General features: G+C 47.4%; 1 protein-coding gene across 1 annotated transcript; it reads right to left on the bottom strand.

Annotated features, from left to right (window-relative positions):
- Positions 1-663: 663 nt before the first annotated feature.
- Positions 664-17169, bottom strand: TFAM (transcription factor A, mitochondrial). The gene is made up of 7 exons (XM_060189732.1): positions 16933-17169; positions 14726-14841; positions 11071-11141; positions 10036-10185; positions 8832-8927; positions 3801-3857; positions 664-2839 (listed from the first exon to the last, which is right to left on the bottom strand). The coding sequence occupies exons 1-7, from the start codon at positions 17022-17024 to the stop codon at positions 2699-2701; spliced, it is 723 nt and encodes a 240-aa protein (XP_060045715.1). The 5' UTR covers positions 17025-17169; the 3' UTR covers positions 664-2698.
- Between the last annotated feature and the right edge of the window lie 1281 nt (positions 17170-18450).

Raw genomic sequence — 18450 nt, 5'->3', positions numbered from 1 at the left:
GTAAACTTTTAAAAATCACCTTGAAAAGCAAGGCATTTCCAAGAAAGGAATTAGTCAAAAGCAAAGGCTATGGTAAAGTACATGATTACAATGGGTTCAACTTGCACATAATTCTCCTTACAAGCACAAAGTAAAATGCCCAAACTACCATCTCCCCTTTCACTGCCCTAACGGTGACACCCCAACAAAAGGAGTCTCTGACTGCCTGCTGAGAAAATGGTCAAGCATGACTTTGCCTCAGGATCTTTACTCAGATTTAACAAAGTCTAGAAACTAGGGCTTTTCTGAGTGATCACTGGTTACTGATAGGTCTTACTCTTTCTAATAGAAAATGTGTGCATATTAAACAGATGGCATTTGGTGTACAGTAGTACCCCAGACTTAAGCTCCTTAAGGCATAAAACCAGATTACTCTAATATTCAAATACTAACAATGACATTCTTTAATGGGGGAAAAAAATGACAATGTCATCAATTGGTTTTGTTCTAGTTTTTCTCATCGTTTTGTTTTTCCTTCTCCTGTTTGATTTTAAGTACGGGAGAACTTGCCTGACCGATCTTCCCAACAAGTCTGGGAAAGCAGGCTGCAGTGTTTGGTACAATACAGCAAACATGCAGTAAGCTAAGCCTACAGCTCTGAAGTCAAGGTGTGACCTTGTCATGTTTGTCCTGCAGCTGCTCACGGGGATCCTCTTTCTGCCTGGCCCATCTGTTACAAGAACAGAACATGGTAAGGAAGTGGCTTTCTGAGATCATTCCCTCCCTTTTCCTAAGCAGGGCACATAATCAGGACCTACGCTTCGGTCCACCAGGGATTTTGGTTTGATTCTTTCCTGGAAACCTAACTGGTAGAGCCTGCGGCAGACAGCAGCACAAATCTTTTCCCCCAGCCCTTCACCCCAAACTACCAAGACTAGCCTCAGACTAGCCTCCTATCTCACTAACGGCAGACTGCACTGTATTTATAAGACCTGCAGGAGAAACCATCTACAGATCTTTCTTCAGTCACGTTTGTCCAGTTTAATAGCATCTAACAGTTAACGCCACCATCTCATCACTTTCTGCTTATTTCTAGTCCACAAATAAGAAACAGCTTCACTTCCTGGAGATCTAGATCTACAATTCCTAAGTATTTTGCATAATCTAAATTATATATACATTTTCATCTGTCCTATTCCTGAGAAATCATGCAAAATTAACATCTGTATTCTGTTTTTTTTTTTTTTTTTTTAAACCAGAGCACAACTCAGCTCCGGCTTATTGGGGGGGGGGTTTGAACTTGAGATTTTGGAGCCTCAGGCATGAAAGTCTCTGCATGACCTTTATACTATCTACTCCTCCCTCCCTCAAATTTATTTTGCTCACAAAAGTAGTGTGGATTTTTAATATCTTTGTTTGGCTCTTTGTAAGAGGGTACACAGATGCTGAGAGGCAGTAAGGAAGGCTTGTGTTGTGAGCTAACTGAAAAGCCCTTAAGGATCTTTTCACCAACCAAGAATCAGCACATAGGAACTTTTAAAACTAAGCTACAGTAAAACTTGAAATGAAAGATCATTTTTCTTGCTGACACTGCGAAGTACCCATTTGGGGATTTTAGCTAAGGACCATAATGATGAAAATCTCAAACAGGAACTTCTTAAGCTTATTCTAGCATATTAATGTATTAGGACACTAGGCATACTAGTACAGACCATGGATTTTGGCAATGATTTCCTAGGTCAGATATTTTATATTTTACAGCTCACACAATCCACTGAAATACGGCTGTGTCCCCGAACATCCTACTCATTAGTGGGATGGACTTGACCTACGGGCCACAACTGGCTGTCCTTCTATGATTTTTTTGTTATGCAAAATGTTGAAAAATTACAGGTTCCAAGTCTAGAAACTTTTGCAGGCTGGCTTAGGTTTTTCTATCTCTCATTTTAAAACTTAAGACAACATTCTACTTTCTAGATAAATATACTCACGTGTGAGAAAATTTAGAATGCAGATTCCCACTTCAAGGGGAAAAATTTTTTTAATGAATTTAATATATATAATCTGGAAACATTTGGAATTTTTATCCTATGCAGTATAAGGTACTATGCATAGATGCCACATAATCAGAGTGTTTAATGGAAAAAAGACAATGAGGAAATGGTTTATAAATCTCTCCTCTTTTATAAAAAGCTGCAATAAAACAAGCAATTCCTTTCATGTACAACTGTCAACTCTGAATATAGTTATGAATTATACCTAGGAAATGAATTTACCTAGGGAAGTTTTGGGAACTCTAAAAAAAAAAAAAATTCCTATTTAGGTCATAGAACACTGACTTCTACAATTTGGTGTATTTCTGAATGGGAAATTCCTGCCAACAGATACATGAATATTCTTAGAGTCATTACAAGTATAAAAAGAAACTTCACAGTCTGGTTTACCTTTTCCAAAGGTAAAATGATACACTGATCAACACAGGTCATTATCTAGACCCTCAGTAGTTCCTTAACACAAAGTTCCACATAAAGCTTCTATCTGCTGGAGTTTTCCAAAGCATGACACTAATACAAAATGTACTCAGCTCTCAGAAGTCCATGGGTTAAAGAAAAAGGAATTAAATATAAATGTTTACCAACTTTATACTTCCTAATTTTACAACAGCTTCAGGTGCTGAGACCTGATTGGTTTCCTGTGTCTTATCCATTATAAATGGGCCTCAATCTTCTGTTTCATCTTTTGAGGACTTTGGTCTGCGACGTAGAAGATCATTCCGCCCGGCTTCAATCATCTGGTCTTCCCAAACTTTCATTTCATTATAATATCGAACTTTATCATCTTCAGCAAGTTGAATATACGCCTGGGGGTGGGGTGGTGGAGATAGTGTAATTAAAAGAAATTTTTTTTGGCCTCAAGGATTATCGCTGGGGCTCAGTGCAGCACTACGAATCGACTGCTCCTGGCAGCCATTTTCTCCATTTCCAGAGAGAAATTAAGGAGGGGAAAACAGAGGGGGAGAGAGAGAGACAACGTGCAGACCCAGGCCTGCTTCACCACTTGTGGAGTGTCCCAGACCCATACTCTGTGAGCTTATGTGCACGAACTGGGCGCACCACTAGCCGGCCCCCTAAAATAAATCTTTAGATGAACTTGCAATTAATTTCTGGAAAATATATATATATATATACATATATTTATATAGACACACAAATATTTTTTCAAGAAAAACCTTACTAATCTACATGTGAACAGAAGAATGAACGTTGCCTGGTGGGTTTCACAGTGGCCACAACTCTGGATTTGTAAGCAGGAAGTTGAGTCTGATTCTCCCCCACCCCATCATATACCTGCCAGAGCAATGCTCCAGTTATTTAAATTCCAGGGCTTTGTAAATGGAAAAGGAAGGGACACAGAATGTGATTTGAGTGGGATGGTTCTGTTGCTGCTCTTTTGTTTTCATCAGTGTACTACTTGTCTCGACTTCTGGTGGTGATGGGGGCTGCGCCTGATCTCTGCGTATCTCCCCAGCAAGTGCCGGAGGTTTAAATATCAATTTTATTTGCAGTTAAAAACTACTAAAGGAAAAACAAAATGAAAATAGATTCTAAAACTACAAAAATGATTTTTAAAACACTTCAAATGTGCTAGATGTATATAAATAAGGTTATCATATACTTCTCCTGTATAATTCTATACTATATAATTCTGTTTATGTAGTTTTTATGATACAAACCTCATAGGGTTCCCAGGTAAATCAAGCCCTAGCCAAACATATTCTTTCAGACACTTAAGACACCTGAGACTGAAGACATACTACTCACTTGCTTTTCAGAATTCGTAAGATTTTTCCAGCTTTCATTTAAAGACCTCAGCTTTTCCTGTAAAGCAACAAGTTTATGTATCAGATAAAAGCACTTCAATCAATGAAGATCATTATCTATTTTAACAACAACAACGAAAACACCTTAAAAGTCAAGGACCACAGGCAAAGTGTCATCAGCTCTAAATACCTACTTCTAAATAAAATACTTCAAATTAACACATACAAAAATGAAAATATCTACTTACTGAGATATAACTGATAACACTTGGTTTTAGGTATACAACATACTGGGTATCTGCTGTGAAATGATCACAGTAAGTCTATTTACTCAACATCAATCAGCAGTCAAACTTTGTCTCCTTCTGATAGATTTAGCAGATCTCTTCACCAAGCAACTTTCAAATACGCAATCCAGTATCATTTATAGTCACTATAGGGTGTGTTACATCCCTGGGCTTAAAACTAAAGTTTCCAGAGTTGGGTGGTAGCACAGCGGGTTAAGCGCAAGTGGCGCAAAGCGTAAGGACCAGCATAAGAATCCCGCTTCGAGCCCCCGGCTCCCCCCCTGCAGGGGAGTGGCTTCATAAGCAGTGAAGCAGGTCTTCAGGTGTCTGTCTCTCTCTCCCCGTCTCCTCTCCTCTCTCCACTTCTCTCAGTCCTATCCAACAACGACGACACCAATAACAACTATAATAGCTACAACAAGGGCAACAAAAAGGGAATAAATACATGAAATAAATAGTTAAAAAAAAAACTTTCCGGGGAAGCAGTTACAGAAGCCAGACCTTCCACCTTCTGCAACCCACAACGACCCTGGGTCCATGCTCCCAGAGGGATAGAGAATGGGAAAGCTATCAGGGGAGGGGGTGGGATATGGAGATTGGGTGGTGGGAACTGAGTGGAGTTGTACCCCTCCTATCCTATGGTTTTGTTAATGTCTCCTTTCTTAAATAAAAAATAAATTAAAAAAAAAAACATTTTTTTCCAACTTTTGCCCACTTTCACCCATTTTAATTGCTCTGAAACCCCCCCAACTTCAGAGATGGGCTACTTTTCAAATTTATATATAATTATCATGTCATACAGTATTGGTCTGCTGTATCTCATTTAACATAATGTTCTCTAAAGATCCATCCACGTTACAGCAAATCTTTTTATGGATAAATTTCCCCCCTATTTAGTCGTATGAAGTTCTTTGCATACTGTAGGTATTAACCCACTATCAGCTATATGTACTTTAAATATTTTCTTCCATTTGGGTAACTGTATTTTGTTGATGTTTTCTCTTGCTGTGAAGGTATTCAGTCTTGAAACATGCAAGCTAAATTCAAAGACTAAGTATTTACACTTCCTCCCTGTAATTTCATTTTTTTATTCCAAAATTTGAGATAGAGTGTAGGTGCAGTCACAGAACATGTAATACCAGTGCTTAATTTTCCTCAGCTGAAGTTAACTGCTGAATTACTGTGGAAAAAGTCCTAACACTTGTATTAGGTTTGGCTCGTCTATGAAATTAAAGGGATACAGGGAGCCCGTATAGCTGTAGGAGGGTGGAGAGAGGAGTCACATCGCAGACAATGAAGGGGAAAGTGAGTGAGTGGTAGAGAGACCAGCAGTGGAGGTGGAGTATGAAGGAAAGAGATGTGCTCTGAAGCGTCTTTCTTTAAAGCCGGATTTAGGTAGAGGGTAGACAGCATAATGGTTTGTTCTGGTAAAAAAAAAAAAAAAAAAAAAAAAAAAAAAGGCCAGAAGGCTTCAGTCATGAGTTTGAGCAACAGCAGTGTGAGGATGATGAGCTACTTCGGGTGTTTGCTTTCAACCTGACAAAGCCCACTGTCCACTGAGTCATCACTGTTTGTTTTTCAAGGATCAAACCCAGGTCCTCACCCATGCAGGACAGATGTTACCCTGCTGAGCCACCTACCCACAATTTTGTTCTGTCCAGAATTCTGACCTTTTGTCCATAATTTTTGCTTGATTTTTTTTTTGAGAAGTTTGTTCCCTTTTGTTGTCCTTGTTTTACTGTTGTAGTTATTGTTGTTGTTATTGATGTCATTGTTGGATAGGACAGAGAGAAATGTAGAGAGAAGACAGAAACGGGGAGAGAAAGAAAGACATCTGCAGACCAGACCTGCTTCACCGCCTGTGAAGAGAGGCCCTGCAGGTGGGGGACTGGGCTCCTTGCGCCGGTCCTTGAGCTCTGCGCCACGACTCCGACTAAGTTCCATTTATTACCCAGAGCACTGTTCAGATCTAACTTTTTTGTTTGCCTCCAGGGTTATTGTGGGGGTGGCTTGGTACCCGCACTACAAATCCACTGCTCTTGGAGGCTATTTTTCCTATTTTGTTGCCCTTGTTGTGGCTGTGATTGTTATTGTTGTTATAGCTGTTGTTGGATAGGACAGAAAAATCTACAGGGGGGCGAACACAGAGGGGGAGAGAAAGATATAAACCTGCAAACCTACTTCACCACTTGTGAAGCGAACCCCCTGCAGGTGGGGAGCTGGAGGCTCGAACTGGGATCCTTAGGCCAGTCCTTGTGCTTTGAGCATGCGCGCTTAACTTACGCGCTGCCAACCGCCCCTCAGTTCTGGTTTATGATAGTGCTGGACTGGGACCTTCAGTAATTTCAGTATGACAATCTTTTTGCATCACCATTATGCTATCTCACCAGCCCAGAATTTTACATTCCTATTAGCAACAACAGAGGTAGGAGACAATATTTGAACTGACATAGTATGTTTTGAGGGTTTTTTTTTTTTTGCCACCAGTTATCGCTAGGTGCCAGCACTATGAATCCACCATTCCCAGTAGCCTTTTTTGTTTTCTTTCTATATTATTATTTGGTAGAACAGAGATGGGAGGGAGATGGGGAAAGAGAAAGACACCTGCAGAGCTGCTCCAGTTAGTAAAATGCGCCCTATAAACTCCTTCTTCACTGAGATAATACATGAAATTAAAGGTGTGAATGACATCAACTTCTGCACACTCCTAACAATGTAGATTAATCCTTCCACAGTGAGAAGGTGCCTACTATCAGCCAAGAAGGTTACTGTGATCCTTGACGTTAGGCCTCCCACCCTCTAGAACTATGAGCAATAAATCTGTTGCTTATTTTTTGAAATCTTAAAAAAAAATACTTTATAGGGGGTTGGGTGGTAACGCAGCGGGTTAAGCGCATGTGGCGTGAAGCGCAGGGACCGGAGTAAGAATCCCGGTTCAAGCCCCCAGCTCCCCACCTGCAGGGGAGTCACTTCACAGGCGGTGAAGCAGGTCTGCAGGTGTCTCTTTCTCTCTCCCTGTCCTCCTCTCCTCTCTTCATTTCTCTCTGTCCTATCCAACAACAACGACATCAATAACAACAACAATAAAAACAAGGGCAACAAAAAGGAAATAAATATTTTTTAAAAAATACTTTATAGGTGGGGTAGATAGCATAATGCACAGAGACTGCTATGCCTGAGGCTCCAAAGTTGCCAATCCAATCCCCTGCACCATAGAAAACCAAAGCTGGGAGAGCCGGGCAGTAGCACAGTGGGTTAAGCATATGTACGTGGCGCAAAACTCACGGACCGGCTAAAGGATCCCAGTTCAAGCCCCCGGCTCCCACCTGCAGGGGAGTCGCTTCACAGGCGGTGAACAGCAGGTCTGCAAGTGGCTATCTTTCTCTCCCCCCCCCATCTTCCTTCTCTGTCCTATCCAACAATATCAGTAACTACAACAATAAAAAAACAAGGGGGGCCAGGTAGTGGCGCACCTGGTTGAGTGCACGTGTTACAGTGCGCAAGGACCCAGGTTCGAGTCCCCAGTCCCCACCTGCAGGGGGAAAGCTCTGTGAGTGGTGAAGCAGGGCTGCAGGTGTCTCTCTGCTTCTCTTCCTCTCTATCCCCCCTTCCCTGTTGATTTCTGGCTGTCTCTATCCAATAAACAAATATTTTAAAAAGGGGAAAACAACAAAAGGAAAAATAAATAATTTTAAAAAAGAATTCTAGAATCAGGACAAATGGAAAGACTGTTAAAAAATCGCATCTGTAGGACCCTGGGCAAAACCAAAATGTTATTAGATCGAACACAAAGAAGTGTGGGAACGGCGTCAAGATGCTGCAAAGCTTTATGAAGAAAATGTCTGGGACCCCCCCGCACGCGGTCCTACACCCAGGTTTATCAGGAGATCTGGGTAGGAATGGGATTGATGGGCTTCACTGTTTAAGATCAGGAGGGTGAATAAGAAAAGTAAAGCTTCGAAAGGCTTTACGGGCCATGGCCATCACTAGCAGCTGTCCCGGGAGAGCTGTGCAGAATATGGGACGTCCGCCTGCCGTGCCCTGTGGCGGTGTGTGGGGGGGGGGGGACGTTCCTGGGACCTTGCTGTGTAGAAGATGTGAATAGGGCAGGGTAGATAGCGTAATGGTTATGCAAACAGACCTGAGGTTCCAAAGTCCCAGGTTCAAACCTCCACACTATCATCAGCCAGGGCTGAGCAGTGCTCTGGTGAAAAAAAAAAGGTTCCTGTGAAATGCCCGCCCCCCCCCAAAAAAGTAGGCTATACTAAAATCCCATTATAAAAAATATAAAAATAGTATAGATCACTCTTATTTTATTCCAGTGATCACATTCCAGTGAAAAACTGTTGGAGGCATCATGAGAATTTGAACACTAAGGGTGGGCCTAAGGCTCCAAATCCCAGTTTCAATCCCCTGCACCACCATAAACCAGAGCAAAGCAGTGCTCTGGTAAAAAAAAATAATAGTAATAATGATATAAAAATCATACTAATTACAAATCTGAAAAATCTAAGATGTTTCAATGGAAAAGTTGATTACATTGGTAACGACATACTCAAATTCATCATATAGCAAGAAAGGATTTTTCTTTAGAAGAGATACCAAAAAAGAGGGTCATATTTGCATACACTACGTGTTTATTATAATTCACTGCTGTTCACCATGACCTGACATGACATCCCTAAACTCTATCTAAATGTTTCAAATATTAAACAAAACTAGAAGACAAACACAGCTCTTTTTACCTGTACTGACAAGTCCTTAGCTTCTTGGAATCTTTCAGAAACAAAGATGTTATGAGCCGTGCGAGGTCTTTTCGGTTTCCCAAGCATTGTCAACTCCTAGACAATAAAATTACAGGAGTTAAAATTTTAATCTCTTGTGAAATTTATTTTAGGTGTAGAAGGGACTAACCATTATGTGTTATGACAGAATGGATCCTAAAGTGAATATTATGATTCTTGTAGAGAATGATTATTCCTTTCTCGGGGTCAGTACAATGAAACTGTTTGGGTTAGTACTTTAAGTTGGGAATTTCATATCTTTAACGATGTGGAGTTGTCAACCACAAGAAACAGAATGCTATCCTAAAAGCATTGTTATTGGATAATAAAATAGGTCTACTTTCTGCAAATGCGTTAATGAATTCAGTCTATCCAGCAAGTCTCAGAAGCAGACTCACCATTTCCTACATTTTTATTATCTTTTTGTTATTATCATTTGTTGGATAGAGACAGCCAGAAATCCAAAGGGAAGGGGGTGAGAGAAAGAGGAAGAAAAGAGAGAGACACCTGCAACACTGCTTCACCACTTGCAAAGCTTTCCCCCTGCAGGTGGAAACTGGGCGTCTAATCCGGGTCCTTGCGCACTGTAACGTGCACTCAACCAGGTGTGCCACCACTCGGCCCTCACCATTAAATCCACAGAACAGTAAGTTAGACCCCGAGGCCCAGAAGCAAATATTTTAGCTATCCCTGACACAGCTCTTTCATATTGACTTTTATCAAGATCTATTTATAAATGAGAGAAGATTCAGAGCATTCATAGGCATATGCAAATGCTGGGGCTTGAACTTGGGACCTCATGTGAGTCCAACTTGTTCTGCCACCTCCTCCCTCCTATATTCCTACAGCTTAATGCCAGTCCTAGCCACAAATACTAAGTTCATATATATTCAAAAGTAGTTGCAAAGATTTCTAAGACAGACTCAGCTTAGTGGCAGAAGACTAGCCCATTTTTTCCTAAAGGGAGTATGACATTCTATCAGTTTGCAAGAAAAGCCTTGACATACTTTTCTGTGTTCCTACACAGAAGTGAGCCATGACCTTTCTGACAACCCAACTATTACACCATGTGGTCACACGCTATCAAAAGAAAGGGATCTGTGTCCAGTATAGAGCTACTGGTTGGCTCTTTGCCTGCAAGGAAGGCTATTTTAGTGAAACTCACTCTCTTTTTGATTATTGCCTTCTTTTTTAAACGTTTCTGCAAGACTTCTTTTTCCAAAGATTCGATTTGACTTGGTGTTAGATTTTTCTGCAGTCTGTTCATCTCTTCTTTGTATGACTCCCAGTCTGCCTTGTAAGCATCTTCATATACCTGTAAGTCCAAGAAGTCAATACACTGTTGCTGGCAAACTGAACACAAGCCCACACTGAAACTGCAATGTTAAAAAAAAAAAAAAAAAGCAGAGGGCAGATAGCATAATGGTTATGCAAACAGACTCTCCTGCCTGAGGCTCCAAAGTCTCAGGTTCAATACACCCCCACCCCCCATAAGCCAGAGCTGAGCACTGCTCTGGAAGGAAAAAGGAAAAAAAAAAAAGTGCTCAGAACAGGCATACCTAGGTTTAAGCTCCCTGCCCCCCACCAGCAGGCAGTTGCATGAGCAGTGAACATGGAGGTGTTTCTGTGGGGGGAGAGGGGGCACGGCAGGAACTATGGAGTCGCCATGCAGGCACTAAGCCCAGCAATGACCCTGGTTGTGAAGAAGGGGGAGAGAAAATGAAGATGTGTTCTACATGCATTTCCTGTACTGCTACCAGGGTTACCACTGGCACTACGTTACTCTCCCTTTTTCTTTCTATTTTAGCAGACAGGACAAGAGAACCTGAGAGGGGAGGGGGAGATAGAGAGGGAGAGAAAAAGACACCAACAGACCTGCCTCACTGCTCATGAAGCTTTCTTCCCCCCTGCAAGGTGGGGGAGCAGGGGTTCAAACCTGGCTCCTTCCTTATGATACCATGTGTTCAGCCAGGAACACCATGGCCCAGGCCTCCCATCCCCATTCATTGATATAGATTAAAAACACAGTCTTCACAAGACTAGCAATTAGCTTTCATTTTCCAATCGGCACCGACCGACCTTCACGGCTGCTCCCACATCATTCGTGTAGAAAGTTAAAAAAAAAGAAAAGCACAGATCATCTGGTCTCTTAAAATACAATGATTAAATGGTCAGCAATACTAAAGATCTATACACTTACTTTTTTCTCTTCATCAGAAAGTTCCCTCCATTGTTGAGCAATCTGTTTAATTAGTGCTGGAATTTTCACACCTACAGATTGAAATAAAATACAAAAAGTATCATAGTTTTGTAAAGCAAGATTAGTTTCTAAGACTTCTAGGAAAGTACAATCTAATAATCCAGAAGTTCTATTAATCCTATTTCATATATAAAAATTTAAGCTATACTTAACAAACTGGTAAAAGAAAACAAAAATAAACTACCCTGTGTTTTCAAAGTTCATCATTTTAATAGTTAAGAAGCCTAGAATGGAGGTGGGACAAAAAAAATAAATAACAGTTGTGCAGAGACTCAAGCCTGAGGCTCCCAAGCCCCAGGTTCAATCCCCCACACTACCATCAGCCAGGGCTGAGCAGTGCTCTGGTGAAAAAAGAGGAAGACGTCTACCATATACTACCAACACAGACCCTTAAGTCAGTAAACTTATTAGTTAGGTAATGAACTTCTGCAAGATCTTTACTTTTGAGGGTAGATAGCATAATGGTTATGCAAAGAGACTCTCATGCCTGAGGCTCCAAAGTCCCAGGTTCAAACCCCCCCCCCCCAAGGACCACCCCAAGGGCTGAGCAGTGCTTTGGTTAAAAAAAAAAAATCTTTTTTCATACTTTTAATCAAAAAACTTTTTAAATTATCAAGTCTACAAAAACTGACTAAAACACAGTTTTGATTCACACACCACCATCCAGTATTCTGGTCACAGAAATAACATTTGCAGGGGCCGGGCGGTTGCGTAGCAGGTTAAGTGCACATGGCGCGAAGCGCAAAGGACCAGCTCAGGGATCCCAGTTCTGGCCCCCAGCTCCTCACCTGCATGAAGCAGGTCTGCAGGTGTCTTTCTCTTCCCCTCTGTGTGTTCCCCATCTCTCTCAATTCCTCTCTGGCCTATCCAACAACAAGGGGAACCAAAATGGCCTCCAAGAGCAGTGGATTCATAATGCAGAGCCCCAGCGATAACCCTGGAGCAAAAAAAAAAAAAAAAAGTATACACACACACACACACACACACACACACACACACACATATATACTAGATTGTTTTAAAATGAGGTGAAAGAGATTGCATAACGCTTATGCATAAACACTCTCAAGCCTGAGACCCTGAAGCCCCACACTCTATCTCCCCAGACACCCATAAAACACAAGCAGTACTCTGGTAATTTAAAAAAAGGATCAAAAAGGATCCCATGTCTACGGCTCCAGAGTCAATCCCCGCCACCATACGCCAGCTGAGCAACACGTTGGTCTGTTTCTCTCAAACTAAAACAAAGTCCTTTTTTTTAAAAGAAAAATAAAACAGGGAAATAACTGAGATCAATACACTGTTGCCCATTTTCTCCCTCCCCTGAAATGATAGGGAGTAAGACTCAAGTCTCGCCGCAGCAATCACAATGTGTCCTTTTATTTACACTGCTGCCCCAGAAGCAAGCTCCACAGGCTTTCTGTGGCTGTCTGTCCTGTGCGGTGGGCACAGCCGCTTCCCTGGATAGAGGACCCCACTACACCCGAGAAAGCTTCAGTGCTATGACCTTTTGCTCTGTCTCTACCTGAAAAAGTCAATCACAGAGCACTGAAGCCTGAGGTGATGTTAAGAAAAGAGGGAGAGGGGAGTTGGGGAGTTGGGGAGTTGGGCAGTGGCGCAGCGGGTTAAGTGCAGGTGGCACAAAGCGCAAGGACCGGCCTAAGGACCCTGGTTCGAGCCTCCGGCCCCCCACCAGCAGGGGAGTCGTAGTGAAGCACGTCTGCAGGTGTCTGTCTTTGAAACTCCCCCTCTGTCTTCCCCTCCTCTCTCTATTTCTCTCTGTCCTATCCAACATCAGTAACAACACCGGGTTGCATTGGATCGACCTTCTCGTGGTGCATCCCGTGAGTACCCATTCATTGGGGAAACTGACGATCCTTCCTAGCCGACTGAATCCACATGGATCCCAGTCACTTTCAAAGCCAGCAATAAGCAGCTCCTGACAGCTTTGCTGTTGACTGGCTACGGAAGAAGGGCAAACGCTAGAAGAAGAAGTAACAACACCAATAACTACAATAAAAAACAAGAGGAAATAAATAAATACGTACATATTTAAAAAATAAGTCTATTTAAAAAAAAAGAGGGAGAGAGCTAGCAGCACCCTGGCATGGTGGGAGCTGGCACCTAAGTCAGGTTCTGTACACCCTGCACCACCTGGAATCCTTGTTTCAGGTATTCAAGTTCAGAACTGATTTCTCAGTGAGGAGAACTCCTGAGTAAGTACTGATTTCTTTAGGACTTCATGGCGGGTGTCCCAAATACCTCCATTTGGGGTCCTGGAGGTGGCACAACAGAGGAAGGATTGGACTCTCGAGCATGAGGTCCTGAGTCCAATCCCTGGCAGCACATGTACCAGAGTGATGTCTGGTTCTTTCTCTCCTATCTTTTATCTTTTTCATTAATAAAATCCTTAAAGAAAAAAAAAACCCATTTCATTTCACTAATAATTAAGGCAAAAAGAAAAAAAAAAAAAAAGCAGCAGCCAAGCAACAAAATGGTCCTTGGGGCTTATGAAAAAATTAAGCCCCTGGGCGGAGGGTAGACAGCATAATGGTTATACAAACAGACTCTCATGCCTGAGGCTCCAAAGTCCCAGGTTCAACGCCCCCCCCCCCCCCCCCAATAAGCCAGAGCTGAACTGTGCTCTGGTTAAAAAACAAAGAAAAAAGTAAGCCCCCAAATTCAGCTTTTCCTTTTTTTTTTTTTTTAAAGATTTTAAAAAATTTTTATTACCTTTATTTACTGGATAGAGACAGCCAAATACTGAGAGGAAGGGCGGATAGAGAAAGAGAAGCCTGTAGCTCTGCTTCACCACCGTACAGGTGGGGACTGGGGAGCTTGAATCAGGGTCCTTCAGCCTTGTAAGGTTGTGTTCAATCAGGTGTGCCACCACCTGGCCCCCAAATTCAGCTTTTTCATCCTCTTCTGCAGAAACATTCCACTCTATAAGGACTTACTGTTATCATTTAGTGCTTACTAATACGAGAGAGCAGTGAAAGCGAGAACCACCCTGAGGGGTCGGGGGATAGCATAATGGTTATCCAAAGAGACTATCATGCCTGAGGCTCTCAAGTCCCAGGTTCAATCATGCCCCACACCACCATAAGCCAGAGCTGAGCAGCGCTGTGGTTAAAAGAAAGAAAAGACACGGAGAGCACCCTGGCACCAGGGAGGCCTGGCTGCAACCGGAGACCTCCTTCCACTTTTAGGGCCAGCGCTCAGTCATGCACCACCTGCCAGGCTGCTTCCTCTGTGCCACTATATTACAAGTACTTTCTTTCAAAAGAAAAAAATTAAAAAAAAACTGTTCCCCTTTTTTGTTGCCCTTGTTTTTATTATTGTTGTGGTTATTGTTGTTACTGATGTCATTGTTGCCTGATAGGACAGAGCAAAGTGGAGAGAGATGGGGAAGACGGAGGAGAGAAAGACAGACACCTGCAGACCTGCAGGCGACTCCCCTGCAGGTGGGGAGCCGGGGCTCAAAGCGGGATCCTTCCGCCGGTCCCCGCTCCAGCCCGACCCCCAGAGCACCTTCCTTCCTTCCCAGTTACACCTGCATTTCCACTTGGTGGCAGAGTCCTCACTCTCTCCTTACCTGGGTTCTGGGCTTTAAATATCGGAAGCTGTTCTCTAGAAAAGCGAAGGAAGGAAGTCATCGGCTTCTTCGGGTAAGTCATGCCGGAGCACAGCCATCTTGGGAGGGTGGAAAAGCTGCACAAACAGAAGCGCAGGCAGGTGAGCGTCGCACTGCGCCGCGCCTAGCAACCCGGGTCCCAGATGCGGCAACCTCCGCTCCACACAGCCCAGAAAGCGGAACTCCCGCCCTCCTCTGAGCGAAGAGCCTGAAACAGAAAGAGGCTGGGGGGGGAGGGGGGGGCGGCGGCAAAGCAAAGCGCAGGGACCGGCGTAAGGGTCCCGGTTCGAGCCCCCGGCTCCCCACTGCAGGGGAGTCGCTTCACAGGTGGTGCAGCAGGTCTGCAGGTGTCTGTCCTTCTCTCCTCTCTCCATTTCTCTTGTCCTATCCAACGATGACATCAACAATGGCAATAATAATAACCATAACGAGGCTACAACAACAAGGGCAACAAAAAGGGGAGGGGGGGAGGCGGCCGGGCGGTGGCGCAGCGTGCCGGGAACAGGGTTCGAGCCCCCGGTCCCCACCTGCAGGGGGAAAACTTCACCAGTGGTGAAGCAGGGCTGCAGGGGTCTCTCTCCCTCTCCATTTCTGGCTGTCTCTATCCAATAAAAGAAATAAAGACAATAGAAAAAAATGTAAAGCGAAATCAGTATTAGAGAGGCGGGGGTACATAGCATAATGGTTATGCAAACAGACTCTCACGCCTGCAGCTCCGTCAAGTCCCAGGTTCAATCCCCGGCACCACCATAAGCCAGAGCTGAACAGTCCTCCGGTTAAATATAGATACATATATTATATTATATATAATATAAATAAATAGAGAGATGTTGAATCAAGAGAGAGGAAGAAAGGAAGGAAGGGGGAGAGAGAGAGACTGGAGCCAGGTAGCGCTGCGCACCTGGCTGAGCGCACATGTTATAACGAGCAAGGACCCGGGTTCGAGCTCCCAGTCCCCACCCGCAGGGGCAAGTTTTGCAAAAACGTGAAGCAGTGCTGCAGGAGTCTGTCTGTCTTTCTAAATCTATTGACTGCACAGAGACAGCCAGACATCAAGAGGGGAGGGGGTGACAGAGAGGCAGAGAGACAGAGACAGAGAGACAGAGACACACCCGCAGCCCAGCCAGAGCAGAGCTTTCCCCCTGCAGGGGCGGGCGGGCGGACAGACGGAGCCCTTACCGCCCGACATGTGCGCTCACATGTCCGTGGCCTTTGGCTCTTTTGTCTACCGTGCCCTTCCCCCTCGTCTGACCCGCCTCTAGGAGACAAACAGCTAAAATCAAATCAAATCAAAAAGAGGAAAAACAAAAGAAGATAAAACCTGGAAGGAAGAGCAGCGCGTGCAGCGAACCTGTGCGGCCGGTCGGCTCCTGCTGCTCCGCGCCTGCGGGCCCCGGCGGCCGGGGTGCGGGGAGCGCGGGGTGCGGGGAGCACCGGGGTGCGCGGTGAGAGTGCAGGGAGGACCGGCGAGGCTGCCGGAAGTTCGGCCCGGCGTGCAGAGTCGCTTTACCCTTCCGACAAGGTCGGCGCGGAGCTCGAGGGCAGGCGCGGCGCGGCCAGGATCCCCCGCCCCCCAGCCCGGCCCCCAGCTCGTTCCCCCAGCCCGGCCCCCAGCCCGGCCCCCAGCTCACCCCCCCAGCCCGGCCCCCAGCTCGTTCCCCCAGCCCGGCCCCCCAGCTCGGACCCCCAACCCGGCTCACCCCCCCAGCCCGGGCCCCAGCTCGGACCCCCAGCCCGGCCCCCAACTCGGACCTCCAGCTCATCCCCCAGCTCATCCCCCAGCCCGGCCCCCAGCTCACCCCCCAGCTCGGACCCCCCAGCCCGGCCCCCAGCCCGGCCCCCCAGCTCACCCCCCAGCCCGGCCCCCAGCTCGTTCCCCCAGCCCGGCCCCCAGCTCGTTCCCCCAGCCCGGACCCCCAGCTCGGACCCCCAACCCGGCTCACCCCCCCAGCCCGGGCCCCAGCTCGGACCCCCAGCCCGGCCCCCAACTCGGACCTCCAGCTCATCCCCCAGCTCATCCCCCCAGCCCGGCCCCCAGCTCACCCCCCAGGTCACCCCCCAGCTCGGACCCCCCAGCCCGGCCCCCAGCTCACTCCCAGCCTGACCCCCAGCCCGGCCCCCAGCCCCAGGGCAGCTGAGCGTGTCCGCCGCGGCGCCCGCCGCCCTACCTGAAGGGAAGGCGCAGTCGGTTCCCACAGCCCGCACAGAGGTCCGCTCCGAGGGAGCTCAGCGCGCCCCACACGCCCCGGAGCAGGGCCATGGCGCCCGCGGGCCAGGCGGCGAGCAGGACCCGGTGGCCCAGACGTGGTGGCTGCGGGACCAGCGCGCCGGCGAGCTGCAACGTGACCCCGGGCGCGCCGCGCAGGAATTTGTTATCATCCCCGCCACCCGCGAGGCACTGTGGGTAGCCGCGCGACTTCCGGTCGGGGCGCCGGGCGGGGCGGGGCGGGGCGGGAGCGGCGCAGGCGCAGGGCGGGGCGGGGCGGGGCGGGAGCGGCGCAGGCGCAGGGCGGGGCAGGAGCGGCGCAGGCGCAGAGCGGGGCGGGGCGGGGCGGGGCGGGGCAGGAGCGGCGCAGGCGCAGGGCGGCTCCGCCCGGGCTGGTGGGCGGGGCGAAGGGCGGCGGCCACGCTGAGCGCTGCGGAGGCCCCGGGTGTCCGGGGGGCGCTGTGGAGCCGCCTGTGCGTCCCCGGCCCCCTTGGCGGCGGCTGTGCGGTCGGGCCGCGAGGCTGGCGGGCGCCGCGAGGCCTGTGACGGCGGAGGGACGGACGTAACAGACAGACAGCCTGACGGCGGCCACCGAGATGAGGCCGAGCCGGAGGTGGAGGGCGGCTCCCCGCCGGGCCCGTGGATGGAGGGAAGGATGGAGGGGAGGACGGAGGGAAAGGTGGAGGGGAGGATGGAGGGGGAGGTGGAGGGAAAGGTGGAGGGGAGGATGGAGGGGGAGGTGGAGGGAAAGGTGGAGGGGAGGATGGAGGGGAGGATGGAGGGGAGGATGGAGGGGGAGGTGGAGGGGAGGATGGAGGGGGAGGTGGAGGGAAAGGTGGAGGGGAGGATGGAGGGGGAGGTGGAGGGAAAGGTGGAGGGGAGGATGGAGGGGGAGGTGGAGGGGAGGATGGAGGGAAAGGTGGAGGGAAAGGTGGAGGGGAGGATGGAGGGGGAGGTGGAGGGAAAGGTGGAGGGGAGGATGGAGGGGGAGGTGGAGGGAAAGGTGGAGGGGAGGATGGAGGGGAGGATGGAGGGGGAGGTGGAGGGGAGGATGGAGGGGGAGGTGGAGGGGAGGATGGAGGGGGAGGTGGAGGGAAAGGTGGAGGGGAGGATGGAGGGGGAGGTGGAGGGGAGGATGGAGGGGGAGGGGAGGATGGAGGGGGAGGTGGAGGGAAAGGTGGAGGGGAGGATGGAGGGGGAGGTGGAGGGAAAGGTGGAGGGGAGGATGGAGGGGGAGGTGGAGGGAAAGGTGGAGGGGAGGATGGAGGGGGAGGACGGAGGGAAAGATGGAGGGGGAGATAGAGGGGAGGATGGAGGGGGAGGGGGAGATGAAGGGGAGGATGGAGGGGGAGAGGGAGGGGAGGATGGTGGGGAGGGGGAGAGGGAGGGGAGGATGGAGGGGGAGATGGAGGGGAGGGGAGGGAGGATGGAGTAGGGGATGGAGTGGAGGCTGTTGCCTTTGTAATTCTTGTGAGTAACT

Source organism: Erinaceus europaeus, chromosome 1 (assembly GCF_950295315.1).
Source record: "Erinaceus europaeus chromosome 1, mEriEur2.1, whole genome shotgun sequence".
Classification (NCBI taxonomy): domain Eukaryota; kingdom Metazoa; phylum Chordata; class Mammalia; order Eulipotyphla; family Erinaceidae; genus Erinaceus; species Erinaceus europaeus.
This window is presented reverse-complemented; position numbering and strand designations above follow the sequence as displayed.